Consider the following 17,696-nt stretch of genomic DNA (forward strand, 5'->3'; position numbering starts at 1 on the left):
CATGATTTCAAACCATGACGTCTTAGTGTATTACCAACAGTGACCATGGAAACAGTGGTCCCAGCTCTTTTCAGGTCATTGACCAAGTCTTGCCTTGTAGTCCTGGGCTGATTCCTCATCTTTCTTAGCATCATTGAGACCCCACGTGGTGATATCTTGCATGGGGCTCCACTCCGATTGAGATTGACCGTCATGTTTAGCTTCTTCCATTTTCTAATGATTGCTCCAACAGTGGACCTTTTTTCACCAAGCTGCTTGGCAATTTCTCCGTAGCCCTTTCCCTCCTTGTGGAGTTGTACAATTTTGTCTCTGGACAGCTCTTTGCTCTTAGCCATGCTGAATGTTTGGGTCTTACTGATTGCATGGGGTGGACAGGTGTCTTTATGCAGCTAACGACCTCACACAGGTGCATCTGATTCAGGATAATACAGTGGAGTGGAGTAGGACTTTTAAAGGCGGACTAACAGGTCTTTGAGGGTCAGAATTCTAGCTGATAGACAGGTGTTCAAATACTTATTTTCAGCTGTATCACACGAATAAATTGTTAAAAAAATCATAATTGTGATTTCTGGATTTTTTTAAAAATGTTATCTCTCATACAGTGGACATGCACCTACAGTGAACATTTCAGACCCCTCCATGATTTCTAAGTGGGAGAACTTGCAAAATAGCAGGGTGTTCAAATACTTATTTTCTTGACTGTATATACAGTATATTTTTTTATTTAATTTTAAGTGAATCCAAATGCTGCTCAGTTTCTGTTGAGCATGACTAATTTTCTAGTAGCGTGTACATGACAAAACGGCTCCCAAACAAACGGTTCGCAACTGGGGATCGGTTGTCATTGTTCACTTACAAGAGCCGTTCAAAAGACTCGATTCATTCGCAAATGTCACATCTCTCGTAATTTGTCATTGCTGAGGAACAGGCATCAAAGTTAGCAATGGAGAGGAGGACAAAATAGACATTGCAGTACAACTTCAGTGCAAACACGGTTTATTGAAGTGATAAGATGCAACACACATCCACTACAAGCAATCGTCCTTTCAACAATAACAACAACGTCTAGTGCTGTGGCGCTCCCGTGGCTTCAGAGGAACCGGATTCCTGCTCCAAACTGGACCCCATCGCATATCCTGAAAGAATGATGAATGAGCACCAAATGAAGATATTTACAGAAACACATCCCTGTACCAGTAGCGGACTTCAAGGTGGCCTGAGTGAACATCTTTACCTGTCTCCACTCTGGACTCCCATGGGAATGCAGTAATTCAGCTCCAGTCGGGCAATGTTCCCCAAACGTAATACGATGCCAAGTCCATATGACCAGCGGATGCACTCTGCCAGTTTCTTCAAATGTGCTTGCGGACCCTCCCCTGTGCGTTAGAATGACCAAGCTACTTAATATTGCTTCCAGAAGAAAACAACAAGGCCATCGATCAACCAAACAAGTCCTTTGCTATTTAAATCATTTGTCCCTGGGTCAACATTTTACACGTTCCTGTAAACCCAACCTTAGGGACATCAAACTTCAGAGGTTCTACTCCCGCTCACCATAGTTGAGGTTACAAAGGTTTCCGGCGTTGAGAAAGAAGTGCGTTCGGAAAAGGTCGCCAAAGCCGCCTTTGCCAGGCCGGAAAGGCAGAGGAGTGTAGAGGTGAAGGCCTCCTGCCCAGTAGGCTTCCCCTCCAAGGTAATCGCCTGTCATACCAGTAAAACCAGCACATTCCGTGTTACAAAATAAAAAAAATAAAAAAACCCAGCACATTCCGTGTTACAAAATCAATAATAATAAAAAAAAAGAAAATATTGAGGGTGCAGGTGCAAGTTGACATCTCACCTTCACTCTGCGGTCCCATGCTGTACATGCTGAAACCACGAATACTGGTAGGGCCGCCCAAGTAGAACCTGCAGGGTTTAAAACAGATGTGTTAGGGTAAGAGTGTCCAAAGTGCACGCCATTTGAGGACCAAAGTTTTTTTTTTTTCTGGCACGCAGAGGATACATAAATATGCAAATATTATACAAGGAGTATTAGGTTCACATTAGAAAGAGCTGAACAAGATACCCCACTAACAAATATAGGATTAAAGAATACAGTGGAGTCGTGATTTACCAAACCCTCTATTAGCAAAGTTTTTGATCCACAAACTTTGAGATTGCGTCGAATATGCCATGTCTCTGTGTACGAACGCCTCATTTGTTCATTTTGTGTCCTGTTGACAGCCATATTGTGCATGCTCGTATTGAAGAGGTAGATAAAACCGGATTCATACCACGGCAAGTTTTTAATTGTGATGAGAACGGACATTTCTGGAAAAAGATGCCAAAGTGGATTTATTTCACAGCGAATTAGAAGACTACCATCGTGCGGAGCCTCTTCCAAAGTACACGTACACTTGTTAGGGCGGTATAGCTCGGTTGGTAGAGTGGCCGTGCCAGCAACTTGAGGGTTTCAGGTTCGATACCCGCTTCCGCCATCCTAGTCACTGCCGTTGTGTCCTTGGGCAAGACACTTTACCCACCTGCTACCGGTGCCACCCACACTGGTTTAAATGTAACTTAGATATTGGGTTTCACTATGTAAAGCGCTTTGAGTCACTGATGATAATAAATGATAAATGGGTTATACTTGTATAGCGCTTTTCTACCTTCAAGGTACTCAAAGCGCTTTGACAGTATTTCCACATTCACCCATTCACACACACATTCACACACTGATGGCGGGAGCTGCCATGCAAGGCGCTAACCAGCAGCCATCAGGAGCAAGGGTGAAGTGTCTTGCCCAAGGACACAACGGACGTGACTAGGATGGTAGAAGGTGGGGATTGAACCCCAGTAACCAGCAACCCTCCGATTGCTGGCACGACCACTCTACCAACTTCGCCACGCCGCCCCCACTAGAGAAAAAGCACTATATAAATATGATTCACTTCACATACACACACATCACAGTTAATGCTTTTTATTGCCATTTAAGGCCTTAATTTTAGCAAAATCCTTTTAACAATTTTTAATGCCCCGCGGAAACCCTGTATAGAATGGTTAATTGCATTATTATTATTATATATTGTGATTACTTTACGTGATAAATATTGTATAGTATTGGTTATTTCTTCAGTTTAAGAGCATGATGTAGACCAGCGATGTCAAACACGCGGTCCGCCGGCCGAACAGGTTCAATCAAGCCCGCGAGATGAGTTTGCTAAGTGTAAAATTGAATTGCATTTTTTAATTAAAGAAACCGCTGTTCTAAATGTGTCCACTGGATGTCGCAATAGCAATTCTGCTAGGCAAGAAAATAGTTTATACCGGGGCGAGCAAGTATACCAAGCAAGAGGTACACGGTAAAACAAACAGGAGTAAAATAAACAATTAGTAACGCCATTTAAAATTCTGCATGCACATTGATATAGTTCTGTGAAAATTACGGTCTTCTGTGCAAATTTGAAGAAAGTGAACAGTGTGTGATTGACTGCAATACTGTCAGTCTGAGAAGTTGTTTTTTGAATTGTTCACACATTGCACAGCTTTTATTTTTCTATCAATATACAGTGATACCTAGAAGGCAGGAAGTAACTCAACCCTCTTGAGTAGTTTCTACCTCAGTTTGTATGGTTTGTTGAGTTAACAACATTAATATGTGGAAATGACAAATTAGGTAATTAATAGATGGAATAGTTTTTATTCATGCTTTATTTTGTTTTTCGTTCAATCCAAGATGGGCTGTGACTTCAAGTTTAATTGCTTTGTAGCTACACTGAGATCAAGTCCAAGGTCATTGGGTTCGTCATGGTGTTTTTTTCCTCAGAATTTTCAACTAACTTGAAGTGTTTTGTCGAGAGGATTATTTGTGATATGTACATTTTCAGAATGGGCCTGTTCTATTCTAAAACAAAGAAAATCTGAAGTTATCGTAGTTGTATTTTTAAATTATCATGCCATGATTTTATCCATCCGGCCCATGTGGGAATAGATTTTCCTTTATGCGGCCTCTGAGCTAAAATTAGTTTGACAAACCTTTGATGTAGACGAAAGCTCTTTGTCTGCATAAAGCCAACTTTTCTCAAAGTAAAATATTGCATATTGTTCCTAATGTGTGGCACCTTGAGACAGGAATATATTGATTGACAGTCTAAAAGTAACATGTCTTCCTTCACTCGTTATTGTTGCAGTTTTATGCATTTATAACCGCCTACCGCCCAAGTGCAGCTGAGATAGGCTCCAGCGACCCCCCGCAACCCCGAAAGGGACAAGCGGTAGAAAATGGATGGATGGAAGTATAAAAAATATAAAAATCGCCTCGCAATTTTGGAGAGAAAAATCGTGTAGCCCTAGCTCTAAGTTCAGTGGCCACTTTCCTCTGAGAACATCCTGTTTGAAGAGCGGCAACAATGAGGTACTTGTTAGGCGTTCATCTCATGATGTCCAAATATGAACAGCATGATATTTAGGACTATTTAAATACCAATTTTAATAAGTGATTCCAATGAGTCCTATTACTGTACAGTATATCGTATTTCCTGTTATTTTGTCAACTATATGGGGTAAAATGAGTGTAAATGTGTCCATATGGGTGGTATTTCAAGTCTGGATTGCTCTAATGTTGGTAAAAACTGAATTTAGAATGTCGTAAAAAAGTTTTTTTTCATGCCCCGCTATTTAAAAAAAAAAATTTGACTTTGCAAAAGAGAACGACAAACGAGAGAACTGTGTGTCGTAAGGTTTTGTAAGTGGTGCATTTAACAGGTATTTATAACTTTGTGGCTTTAGCGTGTGCAATAAAAAAAATTAAAAGTAGTCCTGCACCCAATAAGCTTTCCATATGTGGCCCTCGGCATAAAAGTTTAGTCATCCCTGTACTACGTTTTTTATTTTTTATACAATTTTTTTAAAAAGGAGGAATTACCTGTCTGCTATGCTTGTGCGCTTGTCACCAAAGGGCAAGAGCAGACCGCCCCACAAGGAGGCAGACAAAACCTAAGCAGAAGAGCCAAGAAGTAAGACATGTCTTTGTGTCCATTTTAAAAAGCTTCAGACACAAATATGAACGATGAATGTTCGGTTCAAATAGAAAGCATCTCACAGAGTCCCAGAAGAGGGTTTTGTTGAGCTGGATCTCAAAGTCCTCCTTCAGGAAGCTGGCGTCTCCACCGGTGTAGCCAGCGAGCTCCTGAACACAACACATGCACCAAGTTGGGTCGCGCGTCCTTGCTGCAGAAACATCTGTGTCATTTGATGACAAGCAACCTGATGGATCTTCAACAGGCCACCTCTCCTGGGCAGGATGGAGGAGTTTCTGGTGTCGATGACCATGGCGTGCTGGACAACCGAAGACAGCTTGAGTCAGTTTAAGTAGCTTTTTACTGGCTGCTAAAAGGCTCGTGCAGAATGTTTACCTAATTTATTTTCTTTTTTCTCTGAAACTACGATTGTTTATTCAGTTTGGGCTGAATCATAATAAACCTTTCCGAATGGTTATGGTTTGGTTGTTTACAACAATGCTCTTTAAATGGGTGGACTTGAACATTTTTGAAAAATATTACGGCTGTCAAACTTATTGCGACAATAATGATAATTTCCTTTAACGGCACTATTTTTTTGGAAATGCGATTCGTGTACGTGCGTCATGTGTCGCAAGACTGTCATGCTCCAATACCTTTAGATTGGGGTATTTCATCTCTTAATGGGGGAAGACGTTAATGCCTCTCGTTTAGAGTGAAAAGCAAATTTTATTTTCACTCGCATACAAAACATTCTAACTTGGATTGTTTCCCTGGCTTCGAGTCTCTCTCGAAGGACAGTGCGGCGAAGACACAACATACTCCCTTCTTGTCTCTCATGGACACACCTGTTTTTGTTGACTTTGGACTTATCAGCTGCATGACATGAAGGCCGCGGAACAGAGATACACTGCAGGCTTACACACAAACATGCATCCACAAAAATATACGCCACACATAAACACCCCCCCCCCCCAACCCAACGCCCTCGACGCAAATCCCATAGGGGTGATGGAACGATGGTCAGCGCAGAGAGCTGCGGCCTACCACCATTACCCCGCACTCCCTTCCCTCTGTTGCTAGATATCTCGAGATGTACGTTGTAATATGTATGTGCTTTGCTATGGAGTTTTTTCCCCACTCCAGACTGGGCCCCCTTAGGAGCCCAGTCTAGATTGTATTTTTTTACTCATCCTTCCCCAGCGTTGACCTTTTTCCCATCTTTTACGGGGCGCCTTGTGGCGACCCATCAGCGTTCCTGTTCTGTAACCCTGTACACTGTTTGTTTGTCTCATCTTAAACGGGTTTGTGCTGAAAACAAAGTTTTGTTGTACTTGTGCAATGCCAATAAAGACCTATCTATCTATCTATCTATCTATCTATCTATCTATCTATCTATCTATCTATCTATCTATGTTAGCATTTAGGCTAGCGAGCAGGAACCTGTCCATCCATGAGTTCATTAAAGTGCAATTATCACTTACGGTTTTACCATCATTTAAATCTAAAATTGTAATATCAACCGTCGGGAGCTTTACAGCAGTTATCATACATTCCGTTTCCCTTTACGTCCTTACTGCAGACAATGTGATTAATCACAATTAAATATTTTAATCGTTTGACAGCTCTAAATAATCTGTATGTTTGATATCCTGCCCAGTGCTTCGAATAAAGGGAACTGCACTTTTTTGGAATTTTGCCTATCGTTCATAATCATTATGAGAGACAAGAACACATGGATAAAGGGAGTTATCGTAACCGTCAAAGCCCTCTTAAGCAACTTCAAAACCCTCCATTAACGTTTTATATACACACTGCAAGTATATATATAATGTAGAAACAGACACGTTCATAACATTATGTAATATGTTCAATATTTACCGTATTTTGATCATTTTAATCATTTCCGGGAATGATTTATTCTGCGCATTGATTTCTGCTTTCATAGCAGCACACTTCCGACTTCTGGCAACAAATGTGTGTTCCTACTTCCGGAATCAAACACCAGTGTGTTCGAATCATGTCAGACTTGGTAACAGACAACAAAGACGACTATTTTTGGGAAAATTATTATTCACAGCCTTACACTTTTGAAGCTAGATATACTGCTCCTTATAGAAGCGAGCACGAAGGAAGAGTGAGACGTTGGAGCAGACGGAAGCCGAGAGAGGGAGATAAAAGCGATTTTGATGCTATAAATATGGAAGTCGGAGACAAGCTATTTCGACATAAATGGATTGCTTACCTAAAATCAACAGGGAGCGTCCACGGCCAGCTGGACCAGACAAACAACTGTCGAGTGAATCATTTTAATAACGACAATGATTAACGCAGCACGTCATGCGAGTTATTACAACTACAGTACTTACGCTGTCTGGCTAGCTGTGCAAAAACAAAACATGAAATGTGGACTAATACCTTACAGATACTGTAATATGATTGTTCATGTTTTTCACTCAGTACAGATTGGTGTCCTACCACAGTGTTGTGCATTACAAACTTAAGCGCGTTTCGTGCTGACGTTGAACCTAAGTCATCTCTTGCCAAAGCTAGCTTTTACGGCTAATGCCGAAGCATGCGATGTGTTAGTACGCTAGAAAAAGAGTTCCTCAGTGTTTGCTCTTATAGTAACATTGTCACTACAGCTTGGTTCTTATACGGCTTGTGGATCGTAAATGAAGTATTGACGGTTTTTGAATGCATTTTCAAAGTGATTTAGAGGTAAAATTGATTGCTCCCATGAGCTGCATTGCTAGCCACCTCGAACGAGATGATTTTATATGTTAGAAAGCAAAAAAACAAAAACCTTTCGTCTTCTTGTCTCTCATAATGATTGCAAACGATAGGCAAAATTCCAAAAAAGTGCAGTTCCCCTTTAAGTAAGTATTGTTTGTAATGTATTTTAATTTCCATATGTCTCAAACAAGAACAGTACAGATGAACATTGTTTCAGACAGTCATTATTCAGATTGTGATGCTACAGCAAAAGTTTTGGATTTAAAATGCTTTTCTCTGGTCAGGGGGTACTCGACCGACCCAGCCATTTACAACCACGCATTTGTGGTTACATGAAAATCTGGATGATTTATAATAAAAGCCAAATACCGCAAGTGATGATTTGAGGGAATGTCCACTCTCCTCCCGGACAGCAAAGGAGGCGGTGCGAGCCAGACATCCCAAATCTCTCCACACTCCTTCCCACTTCAGCGTCTGGTTGGTCTTCCACACGGGGAACTGAGCGGCAAACACACGACTTAATGCGTTAATGACTCCAGCCTTCAAAAAGAGAAGTCTTCCAGAAACTTACGTTTAGCTCGGCAGACACGCCCCGATCCGTTTCTCTCAGAGAACTCCATGGAAACTGGCCGGTTACTTTGTATGCGTTGAGGGAGATGCTGGAGGATGGATAACAAAGACATGAAAAAACCCGACTTCGGGCAGAAAACATTCATCATCTCCTCGGCTCCAAAGCTTACTTGCGTTCGAAGTTTCCCGGTTGAGGTTTGAAGAAGGACAGTCCGTAGGAAGTCTCTTTGGTGCCGTAGGAGAACTGAAAGGTCAGCTTCTCGGCACGGCCGAACACATTAGGCAACTTCATGCCAAGAACCTAAAAGGCAACCAGACACCATCCACACCTGAGGAAGGAGTCTACACTGGAAGACATGAACATCTAATAAAGTGTTTCTTAACCTTCTGTTGGGACGTGAGCGACCCCTAGAGGGCCGCAAAAAATACCCAGCTGTAATATACTTTTCCTCCACTTGTGGCAGTAGTGACAATCTCAAACAAACAAGAGCCAAAGTCATAGAGAAGTTTCTTAAGCGCAAAAATTATGACTAAAGTGGTGAAGCTGTATTTTCAATTGTACTTTAGTTTTATTGACAGTTTAGTTACAAAACATTCATTATTAATTTAGTTTATTAATTTTAGCACAACATAATTTTATGTAAATTTACTTTTATCGGTTATTTATGAGTTACGTCTTATGTAGTATATTTGGTTAGTACCGTAAATTCCGGACTATTAGCTACTACTTTTTTCCTACACATTAAACCCTCGAATTACGGATTGTTCTTTGCTGGCAGCCATAATGCAATTAGTTTAGTAAAAAAAACTAGCAAAGAAACTGAAAAGGTGGGTTATTGATTGGGGTATGGCACCATCTTTTGGACGAGTTCGCTCACTGCAGGTGCTGCAGTGTCCTTCCATTTAGTGCTTTGAACCGGAAGTACAAGTGTTGTTCCGTCTTGTAGCCGTCTATACAGTTTCTACATGTATGTATTCTTCATTTATCACTCCAGGCAACGTTTGTAAGTTTCACAATTTTACTAAAACAATTCTTACTTACTAAACTGTCCCACGTGTGATGTATGTAGGAGTGTTTTCATGCCTATTTATTTGTACATGCTATTGTAATGTAATGACACTTGTTGTTAGCATTAGCTAATGTGCTAACATATTTACAAGGGTCTGTGTTAGTCTTATTAACTTACAATGACACTCTTTTTTGCATTGTTTCAGTTTCACAAATTCCTAGGTAAATTTACCAAAACATCATAGTGGAGTTATTGAGTCTGTTTCGCTGATTGGAGAGCTAGCTTCCGTGACGCTGACTTCTGTTTTGTTTGATCAGCCGTTTTACTACCGTGTTACAGATACCGCTTGGAAACAATTAAGGTATGTAAATAAACATTTACAAAATACTTCTGTGTAAATAAGTCATGCAGCTTATAATCCGGTGTGGATAATATATGGAAAAATATTCCCCCCCCTAAATGTAGTGGGTGCATCTTATATACCGGTGCGCTACATAGTCTGGAAAATATGTCAAGTATTTGTTACATAAATATCCATCTTTGTGATTAACACATGGTATCACATCATTTGACAAGGTTTCAAACAGTAAGAAGGTTAGATATAATTATTGAATACGATTAAAATCAAGAGCAAGATTACTAATTCAGTGTTAATATTTAAGTAGATCCCATCCCCTCTAAAAAGTTGGGCCCGAGGTCTAAAAGATTAAGAACCCCTGATGTAATAGACGGGAACCTGCTTAAGTCGACATAAGCGCTTGTCGACATGACTGAAAGTAGCCATTGCGTATTCACTTACCGGTACATAATAAATTAGGAAAACAGGAGAATGTTTTTAACCTTCAGCAGATTATCTATGTCATCTTCCTCCATTTGTGCATTTTATTATTTATATTCTTGTGTTTTCGACTTAGACTTAGACAAACTTTAATGATCCACAAGGGAAATTGTTGAACACAGTAGCTCAGTTACAATGATGGAAAGTGTAAGGATGGAAAGGACAATGCAGGTATAAATAAACTAAATATAGCGATATAAAAAATAACATATATACGAATATATACATAATATGTGTACAGTATTTTCATATGAGAATGTATTATGATGTCAAACAAAACTGAGGAAATATGAAATGTGTGCATTTTCTTAGTTGCCGTGGTAGAATCCAGGCTAATACTGCCATGCTTTTATTTTGAAGCTTACTTTGCACCGAACAGGAAGTCATTGTGTGCACATTTAATGCTCGCTATATTGCTTAAAAATAATGATGAAGTTAACAATATTACAACACGTCGACATGACCAAACACATTTTTTATAGCGATGACTATAGGGCTGCAACAATTAAACGAATTTAAAAAAAAGTAAAAATGTATTTTCTGTTGCTTACATTAACCGTTTTGATATGTGCGATTTATACAAATTGACAATATTTGGACTGAAAGGAGTGCCCAGAATTTTAGAGATGCAGAGATAGTTTCTGCACGGCCACTTCAAGGGAGCACACATGACAGCAGTAAATATTGCATGCCAAGGTTTGTGTGGCAGCAAAAAGCGGATCCGTTTTTTTCTTCAAGTTTATATTAATGCATACATGTTAAGGGGTTGTTTCAATGTTGATAAAGTGCATGTATTTGAAGAAAATAATTAACATTGTGACAAGCAGAAAATGTGTTGTTTATACAAATCATTTGTACACATTGAGGGTATTAGGTCTGTTTTATCCGAATATTCGATTACTAAAATCATCGATAGCTGCAGCCCTAGAAATGACCCCTTTCGGCTCTCCCATTTCATGTGGACTTAAGCGGGCATTTTTTAGTAATGTAACACGGTGGCCAGGAGCCAGTTGGACAGAGATAGGCAGGTTGTCGACAACAACGGCTTCCACTGTGGCAGAAAACTCACCATGCTTCCTTCATTGTTTCCAACCATGGTGTTGTAACTGCCTGTCAGCCGCCGCAGCTCCACCACTTCAAAGGTCACGTCCAGACCGTTGGGAAGAGCATCCTCACCTTAGGAGCATAAATAAGAAGATAAGGGTGCACTCACAAGAGGGTAATTTAGGGATGGGTGGCTTTCAATTCCCGGTACCTGGTACTGAATGGTAAGGATGCACAACTAATCATCATCAAGGTTCTATTAAAGCAATAACCTAACCACAGGAGGCCGGATTTTTACAAAAAATTATCTCCTAAGTCTTCGATTTGGAATTGTCGAGGCTGGCGTTCTTGGCCTGACGGTAATTGAAAAGTGGTTACAGGAAACCGCAAGAGTGTGTGTCCCGTAGCCGTTGCAGTCAATGCATTGATAAATTTAATATATGGATACAGTAGAAACTGGATTCAAATAGCCCCATTTGTCACGGTTTACCTGACACATGAAACATGACAAATGGGGGGCGTCCACCACAAACATAAGCCGCCACATAGCAGTAGAGTGTTGAATATCTAAAAAATGCATTTTGTGCCGATTCCAACTTTGACCACACCGTCAGTTGCTATGTTGAGTGGTGCTTTCCATCATTTTCAGCAGACTGTTTTGCAAAATAATTCCCCCTTTCCCCCCTTCCTCTCACGTGAGACCCAACCTTGAATGGGGCCATATGAATCTCTTCCCTACTGTATAATGAAAATCTAAAAATCGCAAACCGAATTGCTAATGCAGTTCTTTGTAATCAAGTTTTTTCCTCCAAATCCTGCAGACCTACTCAAAGTTAACACTTTCTGGTACTTAAGTGTGTGGTCAACTGGTAATAAATGTTTGTTTTATAATAAAAATCTTTTTTTTTTGTTTAACTTTAAACAGTGAGCTTTATAATAATAACTGTGCTGTCCAGTTGTTATATCTTGATTTCTTACACTTTTGAGTATATTTTGCAAGTATCCATTCGTGTCAGTTTGTCCTAGGTGTGTTGTCGTAGTCAGGAAGTAGTCTTTGCCATTAAGTTGAATGTGCCAGTCTTGTCTTTTGTCGAGTCCTACAAAGTGTTAATACTGTAAATGTTGAAATCATTACACACAAGCTGTTTGATTGTAACACGCATCTTAGTTGTAGTCTTCATTACCAAATTTGGAGGTGTTGAAATCGCCATGTAAAGTTGCCAATGCTAATCACTAGCATATATAAGGCATATTCAATGTAAATAAACATCGAGCTAGAGCATTTTAAGAAATGGAGCCTTACTTTGGAGTGCTTTCTATCAGGGAAGCTTGCTTTATTGGTATCTAAAATTGCAACTTTACAGAGAGGCAGTCTGCCCCGAATATGAGTCTGCAACCGGACGTTATGTCTCGTGCAACAAAAGGTATCGAAATTAGGTATCGTTTGATTTAATGAGAGTCTGTACTCTGTAGTAATTAAGTAATTAATGCGATCCCGCCTCTCGCAAGTAATTCAGTTCAGTGTGAATGCGGGCCATGAGGGGGGGGGGGGGGGGGGGGGGCTGACCCAAAATCCATGTAGTGCGCCCTAAGTGACAAGGGATTCTAAATGATTAATTATTATGGTTTAGTACCTCTCGAGGTGTCGATAACAACCTCCACTTTCCTGAATATTCCGAGACGCAGCAGCTTCTGCCTGGCATCGTGCGACCTTTTCATCACCTGGAACGACACAGTGAGGAGAGGTCAAGACTACAAAACTGGTGCGCCAGCCTCGACCGAGTGAACATACATCAATCAGATTCCTGGCACGGAACACATCGGCGATCTCATAGGACAGCAGGTCCTCCTTGGTCCTCCCAAGCCCGTCTATGTGAACTCGCTGGACCACCACCTTTGGACGCAGAAGAGTAGATCTCAGTGACTGCCACGGGTATTACTTGGTGGCACACAACACGGATCTTACGTTCTTGTTTTCCAGGATTTCCTGCTTGGGCTCCTGCTCCACTTCCGGAGGCTCAATGTCGTCGGCATGGACTCCCAGCTCAGGCCCGTGCATGGGTAGAGGGTCCAGGCTCTGATGAAAAGGAGTTTTTATTTTGTTACTTTTTTCCGTTGTTACTTTGGTGGTCTTGTTTGCAAACATTATTACAGCCAAATCTGAGAAACACGATATAGTACAGTTGAGCACTACTGCTAACTATAAGCACAATAATACACATTGTCAAATTGGACTGTCAGCACATTTACTTGCACTAAAACAGTCGGATTCCCTAAATACTTAATTTTTCACACTACTGCGTGAGGTCACCATTTACAGTACATGCACTATCCACCGTTGTAGCGTTCCGCCACAAATAAATTTAGTACTACTCGTCACCATTACGCATAAGCACAGGATTTTTGTTAATGTTGCGGCCTAAAACGCCTGAATTGGCAGCAGTTTTTCAGTAAGTAAAACACAATAGTTGCTTATTTACTTTCAATAATATTGAACCCACTCATGGTTGTATTTTTTTAAGTGTTCCTTGAAACCTTAATCTCAAAAAGCACATGATTTCAACAAAACCTACAACTACTGTATTGATGTTTTACTTATTTTATACCTCACACACTTAAAAGTAGACACCGTATGGCAGTAAAATCACATACACAAAGCTCATGCTCAAATTATCTTCACCCATCCATTTTCTACCGCTTGTAAATTATCTTAATAATTATAACTAATAATAGTAATTAGAGCTTGGCGATACAACTATCAATTTATATAGCAATAGACACGACATCTGTATCAATAAAGAATGCGTTCAATAAAATGTCCAATAATTTTTTCCTCTTCTTTGTCGGAAGAAACCGGAAGTTGCGAAGGCACTCGCTCTGGTAACCGAGCAACGCAGGAAGTGATCACTGATCAGTAGGAGTGACAGGCTAACAGCCAATCAGGCAACAGTATCAACTATCAGTTTGGTTACGCCATCGTGTTGTCTCGCGGTGGATTCTTCGCACGGTGTGACAAGAGAAAGTAAAAATGAAGAAATTGTGGATAAAACAAGAAAAGTCGCCTCGACAGAATGGCAATTTTTTTTTCTAAAAATGGACCGCAGTCAGATTAATGTGGTCTGTAAATGATGCACGGCGCTCACCCTTTGGAGCACAACCGTAACTTCCTGGCACTAAACCTGCAGAAAATAGTTCTCAGGTTTCTCTGTTTACATTTTCTCACGTTTCACTATTTTCTTACACTTTATTAAGCATTTCTAACATATTCACATTATAATGGGACTATCTGTGAATGAAAAAAGTATGCCACTTTGTACAGCAGACGCATCGCAACTGCTTCTTAACCAGCTCATATGCACCTTCTTGTTGTTCAGGGTATTGCTATAGTCGGTTATAATGGTGTATAATATTTCATGTTTTATTATTAAGTTGTACTCACGCTACAGTGGTACCTCATTTTTCAAACTCCATTTTTTGGCAAGTATTTTCAACAAAAATATGTCTCAGTTTTCATACACTGTCTCAGTTTTAGTACCATGAAACACATGTTGGCGTTTCAGTCTGTGTGCTTTTTTATATGAAAACAAAAAATAACCTGACACTTTTGAATGAAAGAAACAGCTGTTCTAAATGTGTCCACTGGATGTTGCAATATCAATTATTTGTATCTTTGTAGACGATGCTTCATATGTACAAAATAAACCACATGATGTCAGTGCATCAGTCGAGGAAAATGATCAAACTACATAAATAACATACTGTAATTTCATTTGGATATATATATTTTTTTTATCTTGATGGATTGAAAATTAACATCAATGAGTTGACTGATGAACATTATCACATAATTTATTCAGAAAATATAAAAAAACGACAAATAAAGATAGAATACTATTAACCGCAACATGTAAGTGTAAAAAAAACAACCCAACAACATTATGATTTCTACATTTTGTTCTATTTTTAAACAAAGAAAACAATCTGAAGTTTTATTACCAGAATTGATCAATTTGGGGGAGTGTAAGTCCATTTTAAAAGATCGAGATACCGGTCATCTTGGGAAATGTACTTGCTTTTAAATGTAATTACTTAAACGTTTTAAATTATTTTTGACCTGTTGTGGTATGCCTGCTGTTGTTCTGTTGTATTGTCTTGTTGTAAATATTATTATAACCTTGTTTGTGCCGCCCTCTTTGTCAGGTCTCTCTTGGAAAAGAGATTTCAATCTCAATGAGTCTTTACCTGGTTAAATAAAGGATATTGAATTGAATTGAATCTGAAGACATGCGCCTGGGGATAGGTTGATTGGCAACACTAAATTGGCCCTAGTGTGTGAATGCGAGTGTGAATGTTGTCTGTCTATCTGTGTTGGCCCTGCGATGAGGTGGCGACTTGTCCAGGGTGTACCCCGCCTTCCGCCCGAATGCAGCTGAGATAGGCTCCAGCACCCCCCGCGACCCCGGACGGGACAAGCGGTAGAAAATGGATGGATGAATGAATCTGAAGTAGAGATGTCCGATAATGGCTTTTTTGCCGATATATTCCGATATTGTCCAACTGTTAATTACCGATTCCAATATCAACCGATACCGATTTATACAGTCGTGGAATTAACACATTATTATGCCTAATTTTGTTGTGATGCCCCGCTGGATGCATTAAATAATGTAACAAGGTTTTCCAAAATAAATCAACTGAAGTTATGGGAAAAAATGCCAACATGGCACTGCCATATTTATTATTGAAGTCACAAAGTGCATTCATTTTTTTAACATGCCTCAAAACCGCAGCTTGGGATTTGGGACATGCTCTCCCTGAGAGAGCATGAGAAGGTTGAGGTGGGCGGGGTTGAGGTGGGGGGGTAGCGGGGGGGGGGGGGTGTATATTGTAGCGTCCCGGAAGAGTTAGTGCTGCAAGGGGTTCTGGGTATTTGTTCTGTTGTGTTTATGTTGTGTTACGGTGCGGATGTTCTCCCGAAATATGTTTGTCATTCTTGTTTGGTGTGGGTTCACAGTGTGGCGCATATTTGTAACAGTGTTAAAGTTGTTTATACTTCCACCCTCAGTGTGACCTGTACGGCTGTTGACCAAGTATGCCTTGCATTCACTTGTGTGCGTGAAAAGCCGTAGATATTATGTGATTGGGCCGGCACGCAAAGGCAGTGCCTTTAAGGCACGCCCCCAATATTGTTGTCTGGGTGGAAATCGGGAGAATGGTTGCCCCGGGAGATTTTCGGGAGGGGCACTGAAATTCGGGAGTCTCCTGGGAAAATCGAGAGGGTTGGCAAGTATGACTGGGAGACGCAACTGCTCTGTACTTCTCCCTACGTCCGTGTACCACTCCGTACAGCGGCATTTTAAAAAGTCAGAAATTTTACTTTTTGAAACCGATACAGATAATTTCCGATATTACATTTTAAAGCATTTATCGGCAGTCTGATTTTATCGGACATCTCTAATCTGAAGTTTTCTTTATTTTTAAGTTATCGTGCCGTGATTTGACCACTTTGGCCCACTTTGGAGTAGATCTAAAATGAGTTTGACACCCCTGCTTTAAATTAACATTTTAGGGTGTCTTGAACTGGATTACGTAATTTTCTATGGGAGATATTGTTTCGGTTTTCACTGGAATTCTTAAAGAAAAACGGAAAAGACTACCGGTACGCAAGATGACATTGTAAAATAAGTACAAAATGAAAATGATGGAGCAGGAAAAAAATGCACCAAATTGATCGTCAAGCTACCAGAGAGGCTTTCGTCAGGGAAAGACGAATGTTTTCCACCGGACAGCAGACAGTCGGACACAATAGTTTGTTATGAAACTATGAATTATTATCAAAAAGTGTGTTTTGTGGAGCGGAGGACGCACAGACGCACAGCTCGGGGCCTCTCCTTAGCAGCACAACACGCCGAGAGGTCAAACTACTAACGGACACGTTTGCTCGGTCTTACCCTGGCGTGGACGGCGCCCATGCTGAGCTCCAAGGGACGCCGACCCGGTGAAGGACACACAAAGCCTGAGACGGCGAAGAAGGTGAGAGAAGAGGCGCTAAGACGAAGCGGAGGCGGGCGACAGGGAGCTGCACAAGGAGGCCGCCATGTCACTTCCGGGTCTTGGCCACGCCCACTGTCCGGCGGCCATTGCCGACAAGCGAATCATAAAACACTAATATTCTACTTACATGTGTACACTATTACACACTGAATCAGCATAAACTAAAATATGTGTGTGTGTATATATATATATATATATATATATATGCTTTTTAAAAACCAATACTATATATATATACATATATCGAATCGGTGCAATTTTCGCACACGGTAAATAAAATACATGCCAAAATAACTTTAAACTGTAAAAATACTGTTTCACTAAGCAAAGTGCACATTAAACATGTATATCGTTGCATATTCAATTAATATAATTTAAAAGTTGAACTTAAAGTACTTTGAACACTAGAAGAAAAAACATGTCTTGCCTGTCCCCCGCTTC

The 17,696-nt window shown here is 40.4% G+C and overlaps 1 protein-coding gene across 2 annotated transcripts; it reads right to left on the reverse strand.

Moving 5' to 3' along the window:
- Positions 1-979: 979 nt before the first annotated feature.
- Positions 980-17,340, reverse strand: samm50 (SAMM50 sorting and assembly machinery component). Of its 2 annotated transcripts, none has more exons than XM_062040673.1 (15): positions 17,153-17,340; positions 13,168-13,278; positions 12,994-13,095; positions 12,836-12,923; positions 11,227-11,333; positions 8,480-8,610; positions 8,311-8,398; positions 8,109-8,237; positions 5,251-5,322; positions 5,087-5,173; positions 4,910-4,980; positions 1,841-1,908; positions 1,555-1,701; positions 1,235-1,376; positions 980-1,136 (listed from the first exon to the last, which is right to left on the reverse strand). In XM_062040673.1, exons 1-15 carry the CDS (start codon positions 17,171-17,173, stop codon positions 1,091-1,093), a joined length of 1,410 nt encoding a protein of 469 aa, XP_061896657.1. In that variant the 5' UTR covers positions 17,174-17,340; the 3' UTR covers positions 980-1,090. The 2 variants fall into 2 exon arrangements, with proteins under 2 accessions (XP_061896657.1, XP_061896656.1); XM_062040672.1 differs by having other exon boundaries at positions 1,555-1,708; positions 1,839-1,908.
- Positions 17,341-17,696: the final 356 nt, after the last annotated feature.

This window comes from Entelurus aequoreus, linkage group LG03 (assembly GCF_033978785.1).
Source record: "Entelurus aequoreus isolate RoL-2023_Sb linkage group LG03, RoL_Eaeq_v1.1, whole genome shotgun sequence".
Classification (NCBI taxonomy): domain Eukaryota; kingdom Metazoa; phylum Chordata; class Actinopteri; order Syngnathiformes; family Syngnathidae; genus Entelurus; species Entelurus aequoreus.